Source organism: Hippocampus guttulatus, chromosome 9 (assembly GCF_054856545.1).
Source record: "Hippocampus guttulatus isolate MCC_2025c chromosome 9, RoL_Hgut_1.0, whole genome shotgun sequence".
NCBI lineage: Eukaryota > Metazoa > Chordata > Actinopteri > Syngnathiformes > Syngnathidae > Hippocampus > Hippocampus guttulatus.
This window is the reverse complement of record NC_141269.1, coordinates 22,370,496-22,384,023: the sequence shown is the minus strand read 5'-3', so window position 1 is coordinate 22,384,023 and position 13,528 is coordinate 22,370,496. Positions and strand designations below refer to the sequence as shown.

The 13,528-nt window shown below is 40.6% G+C and overlaps 1 protein-coding gene across 1 annotated transcript; it reads right to left on the bottom strand.

The window, feature by feature from the left end:
- Positions 1-5,465: 5,465 nt before the first annotated feature.
- On the bottom strand, positions 5,466-13,355 carry dtd1 (D-aminoacyl-tRNA deacylase 1). Its single transcript, XM_086121058.1, has 6 exons — positions 13,220-13,355; positions 12,785-12,875; positions 11,903-12,138; positions 9,374-9,471; positions 7,474-7,647; positions 5,466-6,506 (listed from the first exon to the last, which is right to left on the bottom strand). The coding sequence occupies exons 1-5, from the start codon at positions 13,260-13,262 to the stop codon at positions 7,492-7,494; spliced, it is 624 nt and encodes a 207-aa protein (XP_085977184.1). The 5' UTR covers positions 13,263-13,355; the 3' UTR covers positions 5,466-6,506; positions 7,474-7,491.
- Positions 13,356-13,528: the final 173 nt, after the last annotated feature.

Genomic DNA, 13,528 nt, shown 5'->3' with positions numbered 1-13,528 from the left:
GTGAGGTGCAAATCATGCGTTTTGGCATCATATTTTTTGCTAACGCCATCAACAAGATAATCCATTAATTCAAATCAATGATCCTCTGAGATGCTCCCAATGCTGTTGATGCATACTGTATGTCATCCCTTCACGCCAACAATTGACCTGCTGACTGATTTGTCAGGTTGGCATGAATGAAACAAAAACCCTCTTTTTCTTTCTTTCTTGTCTTCCTTCCTAAAAAGGCAAACTGTTAAAATTCAGATTTTATATGACAAACAAGATGGCTGACTCCTCAAGTCATGGAGTTCGAGTCGAAATCAGATTGAGTCACTTTGATACCAAAGTCGAGTAAAATTGTTGCAAAGTTTTTTCAGCAAGCAAGTTGCAAGTCCTAAAAATGGCAACTCGAGTCCGACTCAAGTAAAGTCACAAGACTTGACTCCCCCATCTCTGCTTATTTCATATTCATCTTTCATGTGAAACTGAAAATCTACACCAAAAACAAAAAGACTTGGCCTCACAGTTTCAATACTTTTGGAGATGAGTGTAGCTTTGGTCGGGGAGTAACGCATAGCACGTAGACACGAAACATTTCCAATGTTGAATACAATTTACCATGATATTACCTGTTGTAACTTTCCGCTTGTCTCATCAGGGGTGTTTGACATGCCTCCGTGTCAGGCTGTTGCTCATCATGGCATGCGTGTGTATGTGCGTGCGCGGTAACGGGTCGATCGCGGGAGGTTGGTTGATCAAAAAGTCGATCTTCGGTCAAAAGGTTTGGGCACCCCGGATGTAATGTATTCATGTTATGTGAAATGTCAAATCCTCATACAGTAGAGAATGCCATTTCCTCTGCTTACAATATAACGTTGGACCGCCTTAAAACATTTGCAATACATACAGTAGGTAACAACATTCACTGCCACAAATCACTCAAGCCCCTGTTGGCAGATAAAAATTGTTTTTTCTACACGATAATAGCTCATGAGGATTGATTCCATTTGTTAACATTACTGTTACATACAAAAGAGAGATGGCCCAATAGATTATTCTGCCATGCCATTACTGATTTTTCTGCAGTGTTTGGAGTTTAGATATTCTCGGAAAAACGTATAGCCTTTGATAGACAAGCAGGCTTCTTGGTTGTTAAGATTGAGGTTTCACATAAACAGCACTGGAAATCTTCCAGCAAGAGTGGAACAAATGATGAGGGCTCCCTCCAGGCAATTGCTTTCTGTAGCACAATTTAACTCAGAAAACCACAATGGTGCACAGAGTAAGGAACAAAATGTGACAAAGGTCATCATCGGTCAGGATAGTAAGAGATGGGAAATTTCACATATCAAAAATATCAACCCATTCACCAAAGCAACTAACAAACAAACAGACGTGTAAACCCCAGTAAGAATCCAAGCAGACCGAGAGGCCTTAAACCTGCCATGAACCCCAGGCTCAACCCCAATGAACTCTGAATGGTCATGGAGGTACTGAAACAAGATGTATCCTCTGAGATGAAAACTCTGAGGCACAAAGAAAGACAACAATGTAAGGGATGGAAAGGAGACCGGGGGAGAGAGGGCAACTAATTTAAACCAGTTTAATTGTTTTTCCATAGCCAGCGGGCTTGGAAAAGAGCTTTCTTTTTTTCCTCACAAGATGTAAGATAATTCATCCAGAAGCCAAACCAGAAACAGCTTATCTCCAGGTGCAGGACAAGGCTTGGAATTTAACCCACTCTCCCGTATAGAGTACACTCAGACTGTCAACTGCACAGGAGTACATTTAACTTTTTCAACATACTTTCAGTATAGTGCTTTCATAAATCCAAAGACACACAATGTCATTTTTTGTTGTTGTTTTACCTCATTTATGCTTGCGTTTCGAATCATAGTGGAGTCACCGCAATGGAAAATATCAAAAAGTTCCAACTGAATTTCAAGTGGTACAACAAAGCCTAGATCACGATCAGAAATATTTGGGTCATGTCAAGTCAAGTCAACTTCATTGTCAAATGTGCTCTATGTGCAACATACAAAACAGATGAAATTTCTTTCCTCTCAACCACAGGAGAGAGGAGCCGCTGCGGGTGCCCGGGCCGCCATCAACAGAACAGTTAACATAAAATGACAAATCATACAACACAACACATAAGACACAGACAGTCATGCAATCCTCACCACATTTGCTGCATATACTTTGTTGTTTGAAGCAGTTCCAGATGAAAGAGGAGAGAATCAAAGTGTCCTTTCACCAGTGAATCAAAGACGTCATGCTGAAAATGTGCACACGTCTACTACAAACTAAGTTGTCTTCTTATCTTCTTTTTCGGACAGTTCTCATGTCCCGGCAAAAGCAACGTTGCTTCCTGTCCTCTTGCTGCTCAACAGCAGCACAAGGAAAGCTCAGCTGAGCATCATTTGAAAGTAAAAATGGGGGAAGGGTCTGAATGGTATAGCCTGGCAGGCAGAAGTAGCACACTGGCCTAACACAAAAATCTTAAAAGGTAACATGAGGACCATGCAGATGGATATAGGTGATAATACTGTAATCACCATGATCCATGTTGTGAAAAAAGATGTGTAAACATTTCCTTAACGTCTTTATTAAATAATAAAAAACATTGACGCCACAGCTTCTGATTTACTTTCAAACTGTAGCAGACGTGTTCACATTCTGAGCATGACGTCTCTGATGCACTGGTAAAAGGGCACTTTGATTCTCTCCTCTTTCATCAAGCACTGCTTCAAACAACAAAGCATATGCAGGAAAAGCGGTTAAGATTGCATGACTGTCCGTGTTGTGTTATTTTATTTTATGTTAACTGTTTTGTAAAGTGCTTTGTTGCAGTTGTTGTAAAAATGCTATATAAATAAAGATATATTGTATTGTATTAACATTATGGGGGGGAAAATGTGAGAGCACATTAACCTCTCTGGAAAGACGATTTTGTTGACATTTAAATGGTTAAACAGTCACAATTGGCCTTAATTCAATTTTTTTGAGTGACAGCTAAAAAGGTGGCAGTCGACGAGGCTGCTCATACTTGTGCTTAAGATGTGATCTGACCTTTCGTGATCCAGGAAAGCAAGCCATTGCCTTTGCTGAATCGTCTTGAATGATCTAAGGGTTGAACGACTTCAGATTTTATTTTTTGTGGTCGATGACCTCTTCGGATGGATACATCATGCAGAAGTAAAGGACATGCCAGCTCCGGTGTTAAGCAGCACTTCCCAGGCAAATAAAAAATGTCCTATGACATAATGAGCAAGCTAATACTCAGAGAGTGTTAGTTCGCTACGCTTACAATGTAGGAATAACAAATGAAGGTTAATGTAACCACATCAAAGATATTGCTTTGGACTAGTGTCTTCCACAAATAATAATTTATGGTGCAGTGCTGGCGGAGCATGGATGTTAACAACATTGCACATTACACTACATTACAATTTACACGACAACAGTGTGCATTCCTTGAAAATTAGTTTTACAAACATCCCTTCGTGGGGCGTGCTGGAGCCTATCCCAGTTGTCATCGGGAAGTAGGCGGGGGTCGCCCTGAACTGGCTGCCAGCCTATGGCGGGGCACACACAGACGAACAACCATTCGAGCTCACAATCACACCTAGGGACAATTTAAAGTGATCAACTTGCTTGATTTCTTTTCCCCATTGGAACTAGGAACTTATTTGTGACTTGCACCTACAGTATGTGACTGTGTGGTATTAGGATTGTGTCTTACTCCCACCTCTGCCATCACATGACTCCAGTCTGACGGTCTACAGAAACGATAGTTGAACATTTTGTTTGATGACACGAGCCATTCATTTTTACTTAACAAATAGGCTATTGAACAATCATGTTAATCATTTGTTGCGTAAGAAAACCTCACAGCAGAGGTGCCCAATACGTCGATCGCGATTGACTGGTAGCTGGCAGACTGGTCCAAAATCGAGGGGTGTAGAGCGGAAAAAAACCCCAACCCAAAACATTTTTGTGTCTGTGTGCTTGTTATTAATTTGACTTTTATGTTAGTTTACACTGCACCCTGAGTATCCTATCAGTCTCACTTTCACAAAAAGTATTTTAAAAATGTAATAAAATAAAAAAGCAAGTCACTTTTAACATACGGTGGCACGTGACCTGCATCGCCAGAAGTTGTTAGCGGTCAGCAGGCTGCAATTGCAGCTTGCGATCAGCGCTTTTATTTTTGTTATTATTATTCTCATTCAAAGTTTTTTTCATGTACAATTCACCAAGGACACTGGCGAAGACTGGGAATCTGGAGGGACGAAAGAAACATTTTAAAACGGTACACGTGAGCTTAACATGCTACAAAAGTGTGTCCCATGCCTCCGCGTCAGATCTAGACGAAGGTAGGCAGTGATTTCCTTTTCACAAACCCACAAACTCTTGTGTCTGCTTTAGTTTTCCGTTTCGTTCATCTTAGGGGCCATTATGGCTGTTGCTCATCATGGCACGTGTGCGTGTGCGGCAACGGGTCGATCGCGAGAGTTTGGTTGATTGAAAAGTAGATCTTCGGTCAAAAAGGTTGGGCACCTCTGCTTTACAGCATTTATTATATGTCTCTTTATAGCTATTGGAGGGTCTTTGGTGAATTTCCTAAAGGTTGGCGTGAGGATTAAAGGCTGTTCATCGCGAGCATTTTCAGATGGGTGTATATAACACTTGCGATTTAACTTGGATGTTTTGTACAAAATGACCTGAAGCTACCATCATTGTAAAGTGGCAAAGTCAACATGTTGACTCGTTGGTTCAACCCCAAGAATGATCACAAGTTCTGTTCTCACAAAACCAAGTAAATTATGTATTGCGACTGGACATTCGGTCCCAGTCTGATGAAATCATAAAGCAGGTCAATTTTTTTATACTCTCCAGAAAACTGTTAAATCTGATCTCGGTACAGCCTCAATTAATGTTGTGCATTCACGAACGCAACACACTAGTATCAGCAGCAGTCCCAAGCTGAAAAGTATTTGCGTGGTTATAAATAATGACAATACAAGCAAACAAATGTTGATGGTGTCCGTCCAAATCTTAGAAGTAGTTCAATGTGCTCCAGATGACTAGTTCTTAAACTGTGGCCGACTAGCATACAAAATCACATTAGTGCTTTAGAGTCCTGGAGGAAATTTGTGTCACTTACTCACATGGTAAGCCACTTATTTGGCTGTGGGACTTTGAGTCAAACATTCAGAGGATTTTTGCTGTTGGTTTTTTTTTCTCCAGAATTGCAGGCCTTTATAGTGGAAAATAAATGGAAATTTTAGCACATTTGAATTGGGACCTTGTGGAAAACCCACATACTGTATCTCTGGGTTCCTTAAGTAGTGGCACGTGGCTTAAGTGTCTAATGTGTCGAGCCTCAGATGTACAATGAAGCTCATCTGATTCCGTAAAACTTTGCATCCTAATGGCAATTTCAGATCGATTTTTGATGTAATCAGGCAAAAGAAACATTCAAGAAACACATTTATTCATGATATTGCGACATTAGTCATTTGGAAAAGCTCTTACATGAACCATGGTAATCATGTTCAATAATTCAAGCACATTAAAACTCATTCAGTACCAGCCAATTCTAGACCCCTTTTGTATTTTTTTTTTTTTACCCTAAGTCTTGGAAAAATTAAAAAAAAATAAGTATCTGGGGTTGAACGTGTGGAGTGTGAAAAGACATATAAATATGTCTTTGGGAGTGAATGAGTTACATTGAATGACAGACTGTCCACAAAAACTCTCCTTGATTTGATGATGTTATCACATCTAAATCTACTCAAATACTGATAGAGATAAAGTCCATACATTCCCTATCAACATTTGATTTTCATTCTTATTATCCTTAAAACCTAAATGCACTTTATGACTTCTTCTTTGAGGCATGAACTCTAACTAGTTAAAGTTGAGAGTGGTGACCATTTTCAGAAAAATGCTGAGCTATCACGCTGCCTTCTAGCCGTCAGGAAATTTGTCAGTAAGAATAAGATATGTTGCAGCAAGTGGAGAGACCTCGACTATTGCGCCGATGTTTGCAGAGCAACGAGCGGGAAACACATTCACCGAGTGTCAGTAATGCTGTTCTACTTGGGAACCACATCAAACTGTATGAAATTATGCGACTGTTAAAGGCACATCTTAAATCTGTTTAAAATCAAGGGGTGTTTTTGTGGACACCGTAAATTATGCGAAACACAGGGGAATGAAAATGAAATGACAAAAAGGTAGTCTATCAATTATGTGACATTTATCCCAAAACAATCCATACTGAAAAATGCAAAAAACTGTGCCAAGATGAGCGGGTCGATGTCATCTTTTGTGACTTTGTTTGCACCAAATTGTTGCGGTTTCGTCGATCTGATTGTGGAGGACACGAGCAGGATATTGACCTTCATCACTGGAAGATGCGACCGCTGACTCCCAAATAAAAAGTACAGTCATGATCAGCTTTGGACTCGAGAATCAAGTCTTTCCTGAGGAAACTGAATTTGCAGTCATCTTATCTGCATGTGAGGACACAAAACATAAAAAAATCAATAAATAAAATTTTAACTATTGAAATTTTGCTTCAGACTTTAGCAAACATCATGGAACTTGACATGCTTGATTTGCTTTTGCGGGCCACATAAAATGATGTGGCGGGCCAGATCTGGCCCCCAGGCCTAGACTTTGACACCTGTGATTTAGGAGAACAAACATGGAATACACCTCATGACTGTACGGGTTGGAAAATTGCATCTGATTTTATGCAAATTAAAACAGTGCAGAGTCAAGAAAATATCGGACAACTATCGAGGAAAGGTCACACTGCTCATGATTGAGTCATAAAATGCCCAACTTTGAGAGACCTTTATTTTAGGTTAGGATAAAAACCACAAAAGTAAGTCTGAAATTTGTCAAATCCAAAATGTTCACACTCCTCCTTCCACGGGTGCAGACATTTCCGCAAGTTCTTTGTGCACACTCGCCTAGTTGCACACCAAGAGATTGAATTGTCTTCATTTCTCCAACCCTCCTGTGCCTGCGCCTGCTGTCAGACTTAAAAAGGCCTTATGTAATTGCATACTCCATGTGTTGGGGCACATCTGAACCAAACATGCACTTGAGAATTACAGGGCACCCTGCTTGAAAAGTTGGGAGTTGAAAGGTTCTTCCATATAACTGTGTTTGTATCAACACGGAGCTAAATTATTAGGGTCAGGAGGCGATTATTTTTTCACAGAGGGTCAGAAAGGTTTGGCTGTTTGGGGTTTTTTTGTGTGTGTGTGTGTGTCTAAACAAATTAAATTGCCATTTAGAAACTTCATTTTGTATCTCTATGGGTTGTCTCTGTGTGATATTAAAATTGGTTTGATGAACTGAAATCTTTGTGTGTGTGATAAATATGCAAAGAACACAGACATCATGAAGAGGGCAAATACTTTTTCACGGCACAAAATACACTGATATGTTTTTTGTGTATTTGCCTACCACACTCAGTCTGGAGATCTAGGGCTCCCTTTCTGAAGACACGTCACCCTCTGCACCACTACTCGCATTGGTGTCCTGTCGGGAACGTAGGGCGCTCTTCTCCCGACTTGACTCAGAGGTTCCCTTGGAGCGTGCCTTTTCTTTCCTTTGCTGCTGCTTCTCCTGTTTGGACAACTGCGGGGAAAAAAAAAAATCAATAGGAGTGTAAAGTTAATTCATCTTCAAGGGTTCCTCCACACTTCACAAAAAAAAAACTACTATCTTAAGTAACAAAATAATTATCAATCAAATGGAAGACATTTGTAAAAAGGCTCAGGTTTGACCTTATGCAACAGGGCTATCCAAAGAGGACTTCCCAACATCAACGGCAACAAATAACACAATTCTGAGCACTATAAAGATTCAAATCGTTCAAATGTACAATTACCATGAAACATTTGTGAATAAATTCAACACCTTGAAGACAGAGTTATTGTGTCCGCCAAGTGCCTACAATCAAAGCACATTACACTGAAGCGCAACATTGTTTTTGTCTTTGTCTATAATTGATCCATCACAATTTTTTTTTTTTTTTTGGGACACAAAGAGCAAGAAGACACATGATGAGTCCAGCTGTTTTAAGAACAGCACGACTAAAATCAGGAGCAGGGCAGCCATGAAAAATGTATCAAATGTTTTAAGATATCCTTTATTTGTCCCACACTGGGGAAATTTACAGCCTACAGCAGCAAGATTGTGGGTAGAAAGAAGAAAAAAACCAAACACTGTTCAATTAAGTGCAATATAAATACAAAATGGATAAATCGCAGTGCTATTTACAATTGTTTTTCACATCATTTAATTATTATTATTATTAGTGTTATTTTTATTCAGCAGCCTGACAGCAGTCGGTAGGAACGAGCGTCGGTATCTCTCCTTCTTGCAGCGCGAGTGTAACAGTCTCTGGCTGAAGGAGCTACCTAGTGCTGTCAGGGCGGGCTGGAGGGGGTGGGAGGGACTGTCCATCATAGCTTTTAGCTTAGTTAGCATCCTTCTGTTGCCCACCTCCTCCAGAGTGTCAAGGGAGCAGCCCAGGACAGAACTGGCCTTCCTGACCAGTCGCTCCAGTCTCTTTCTGTCCCGGGCTGAGATGCTGCCTGACCAGCAGACAATGCCATAATGGATGGCCGAGGCCACCACCGAGTTATAGAAAGTCTTAAGGAGTGACCCCTGAACCCCAAAAGACCTCAGTTTCCTGAGTAGGAAGAGTCGGCTCTGTCCTTTCCTAATCAGGGTGTCCGTGTTTGTAGACCAGTCCAGTTTGTTGTTCAGAAGAACACCTAGGTACTTGTAGGAGGTCACCCTCTCTATGTCTTTGTTTTCTACGTCTGTTTTCAAAAGATGACACAATTACCATGTGAGTGAGACTGAATTGTTGAATTTGTTTTTCAGTGAGTCATCTCATATCTGAAATAAATCATCTTACACAATGTTTGAAAGAATAACGGGCACACTAAAATAATACATCCTAGATAATAATTAAGGAAATGTTCCAGTTGAAAAACTAGGCTGAGAACAAAATAACCTAAAAATGACCATTGCAAAATTAAGGTGGCAGTACAGACCGACCCCATTGGCCAGGGTGTCCATATTTGTACTCCTGTGTGACAGCACCAGGAAGTAAAAGAAGAGGCTTTTGACACTGGTTTTGAAGACCACGCTTCAAAAACACGTCATGTTGTAACATGAGTACAGTGTTTGGAGTGGCTACAGGAAAAAAAACAAACGCGTATCTATCACCACCTAGTGGTTCAAACCGAGGTGTGAAAAAGTGGTGAACATGACAACTGACTTGCTTGTCAAGTGTTCGGTGTTTTGACCTATTAAAAACAGTACATGTGTAGCTTTCAACATTCAGTACCTGCCGGGGGTCTGAAGAAACAGGAGGTGACGTCAGTTCAATGGTTACGGGACCATCATTTTGAATTTGTAAACTCATCAAGGCCCCAAACTTTCCATCTAAAACACAAGGCAAATATGTAAGCATGTAGGGGACACAAAGAGACATAAATAAAATGTCGTTTGTAGGAATTTGCATGAGAAAAGGTAATACAGTGATCCCTCGCTATTGCGCGGTTCGTTTATCGCGGCTTCAGTGCATCGCGGATTTTTTCAAACATATTCATACATTTATTTATTTATTTATTTTAAGCCCACAAAACGTCCGCAAGAAACAGCGAAAGTCACCAAAACAACAGCGAGTCACATAGAGCAAGATATACAGTACTGTACTACATGTATGTTTACTGTATTTTGTTATTCATAAACTAACCTAACTTATACATGTTTAAATCTATTAGTATACAGCATTAAGTCATGTTAATTACTTCAAAATTTACTTCTACATGCATGTATACCATTAAATTTGGCCTTATAAATATTATGTACATGGTGGGGGGGTCGCTACTGAATTCAAGTGCGACAAATTACTGTGTGCATTGCAAATATTGACTTATCTTTCATTTATGAAGTGTCATTTGAGACATCCATCCATCCATTCATCCATCCATTTTTTGATCTGCTTTTCCTCACAAGGGTCGTGGGGCGTGCTGGAGCCTATCCGAGCTGTCTTTGGGCAGTAGGCGGGGGACACCCTGAACTGGTTTGCCAGCCAATCGCAGGGCACACATAGACAAACAACCATCCACACTCAAACTCACACCTAGGGACAATTTAGAGTGTTCCATTAACCTGCCACGCATGTTTTTGGAATGTGGGAAGACACTGGAGTATGCAGAGAAAACCCACGCAGGCACGGGGAGAACATGCAACAGGAAGGCCAGAGCCAGAATCGAACTCTGCATCTCTGCACCGTGAGGCCGACGTGCTAACCAGTCGACCACGGGGCCACCCTTATTTGAGACATTTTAAGCAAAATACTGCATTCCCAAAAAAAAAAAAAAAAAAGAATGGTTTAAAAGACAAGTAAGGATGCAGACAGCTATAAAGTGTGACAACAGCCTAAATGTTACCACTGGGTCAGAGAGATTAATGATCCTATCTGCACACTAAGTATTTGGCCCATGCTTGAAGAATGCATATTTCCTCCCAGGGGCTCATGAGAAGTCCTCATTTATACCGAGGTGTTTTCTCTATCTGCTCCCTGGTGGTCAAACCCAGATCAGTGTCACCATTAAAGCGCTTAACAATCCACACTTTGCGGCCCCCAAAACTGTTTTAACTTACTGATCGAAGTTATGTCTTTTTCCACAGCCTGTTTTAGGCTAACTCGACTCTCTCAGTTCATATTTTGATAAATAGCACAGTGGTGCCGTAGTGCGCTGTGATGAATGGATGAATGTTAATTGCTCTCCATAGTAGGGACAAAGAAAGTTGAACACACTTTAAAGCAACAGTGGCTGAAGTAGGACATGTGGGGTGGTGGGCGGTAGACTGTAGGCTAGCAATAGAGAATGGCACTTCTGACTTACAAACTCATTTTCGTCGCAGCCATAGAAATGAAACTCCTTTAAATTTTATACGACAGAATTGATTGAAATCTAAGTAATCATGACGGACCCCAGTGCACGACTCCAACTCCCGGTATATGAGGGGGGAAAAATGCAGGGATCAAAACTGAAGAAAATAATGGATTTTTTTGTGGCCCAAAAGAGCTATCAAAAAAAAAATCCAGGTTTCCGCCAGTGAAGTTGAGTGGGACAGTTAGTTTGATGTGAAGTAAAACTACTCCCTTTACCGCATCATTGGATTGGATTGGATAAACTTTATTGTCAAATGTACTGTATGTGTAACATACAGCACAGATGAAATTTCTTCCCTCTCAACAAAAAACAAGAGGAGCCGCTGCAGATGTCCGCGCCGCTATCAAAAGAAAAGTTAACAAAAAAATGACAAAATAATACAAAACAACACATGAGACACAGACAATCGTGCACTCATGTTGACAATGTTTTGCTAATTCTGAGGAAAAAAGGGACACATTAAAGAAGACTGTCTTCTTTCTGCTCCATTTCATACTAGATTGGAGAGCATTTGTATTTCATATTATATTGTTGTTTCTTCTTTTATAAATGAATGAACTAAATGAAGGAAATTAAAAAAAAAATTATTACAGTATTTCAGTCAATGAAAAAGCTAATGTCTGTAATTTAATTAGACTGTGAGCCTACTGTAATTTTGACTCCACTGAGTGCATGTGTAAATGCTCAGAGGGTAACACTTTTCGGGCATATATGATCTTTTACCAATTAGTCTGTAATGCCAAATTATATCAGAACATACAGTATGAAGGTGTCATTAGTTGACCCACCTTTAACCAGCACATTTGGAAACACCCAGTGGTTAACACTTAGGCAATCTTTTTCCAAATATTATGTTATGTCAAACTTTATTAGAACATACCAAGTGAAGGTGTCATTAGTTGACCCACCTTTAACCAGTTCAGGCTTGTAGGCACTCCTCATGTTCTCCAGGATGCTGGCATAGAAAGGTTGGGCCAATTCTGCGGGCATCGCCAAGTGGAAGTCCGGCTTGTTGCCCTTCAGTATGCAATGTAGTGTAAACTGGCTCACACACAGAACCTCATAGTCCCGGTCCATGACACTTTTGCTCCAAGCCCGACCATTCTCATCTTCAAACAGCCGCAGGTTCAGGATCTTGCGTATGCTGCAAGCAAAACATAAATGTAGACAAATCTGTGAAATGTAGGCCACAACAGACCCCTCGATACATCTACCAAGCTTGAAAGGACACAACTAGAGTCGTCCATGGAAAATAAATTTACCTCTTGATTTCAGCTGTTAAATAAATACCTTTGATGCATTCAATAAATGGGAGTCGTTAGTCAAATGTGAGCTTGAATGTAATGACTTCAGTCTACCATGTGCACACTTAGCAACGTTTTCTTGGTTTTCCCTAATGAAGGATTTTTATTGTTTTGATTCATTTTTCGCACTTTCCGTAAATGTTTCATATTTTATTGTATTCATCCAACATTGGTCATATTTCTTGCATTAAAAAAAGTGTCAAAAAAGGGATGTCTTTTTTATATGATGGTAAATGTCTTGGCCACAATTATGAGGTAAGGTTAGGCTGAGAAAGGATCGGATGAAGACAACAATTTCATTTCGTGATTCTAGCTGATAATGTGTGATATCACCGATGTTTTCCCTCAGCGTCACAACGTTTAATTGCAGTGACAAAACATTGAAACTGCTCACCTGATGCGGAAGGACTGTTCTTTATCCAACTATTTTCAAAGCTAAATATGTCGCTGTGAGAAGTTTTCACTCGGGATACCTCAAACACTTACATGTACTCGGCATCTGTGTGGGTGTCCTCCACAGATATACCGAGCAGCACACACAAGCCCCGTCCTATTGAACTGATCGTATCATCTCCCACTGCAAGAAAAAGGAGAACAAGTTGATGAGTGGATCAAGTGCACGTCTGAGTGTGGACGCGACAGCATGAAGGGGTAGCAGCCATTCATGGTCAACTTTCAGCTTCCAGATGATACATTTGTTCTCCAGTGGTATTAGCATTCAGTGCCCAACTCCGGGGGTTACATGTACCCCTAACTTTAATATGCAGACATGATATTTGCTTTAAGTACACAAGTATGAAGTCGCTCTAATGCTAACTAGGCTACTGTTAGCTTAACGTGCATTCAAGACCCTATTGAAATGATCGGTACCCCATCCACCCACAGCACAGCACAGTCTTTCAAATCAAGGGAACCGTTTACCTGTCACAGACGCCCTGGTAACTCTTTGGATGATCGCTTTCATTGTTTTGATTCCCGGTATGTTTCTCAGCACACTGGCACATCTAGTACATACACATACGGACACGAAGTGGAAGGGACTTTGTCCCCCTCTACGGGTTCTTTTCCGGAGTTTCACTTTCACTTACGTTGCATTACAGTACAGGACAGCAGTTATGGTTCCCCTCAGGTGGCCGCTGAAGCCGTTTCAGCATTTGTGCTTTGTTAATGAGGCAACGAGTCCGTGACACGTGCCTACTCGTTGGGCCTGAAAGTGTTACTAGTGTAGTA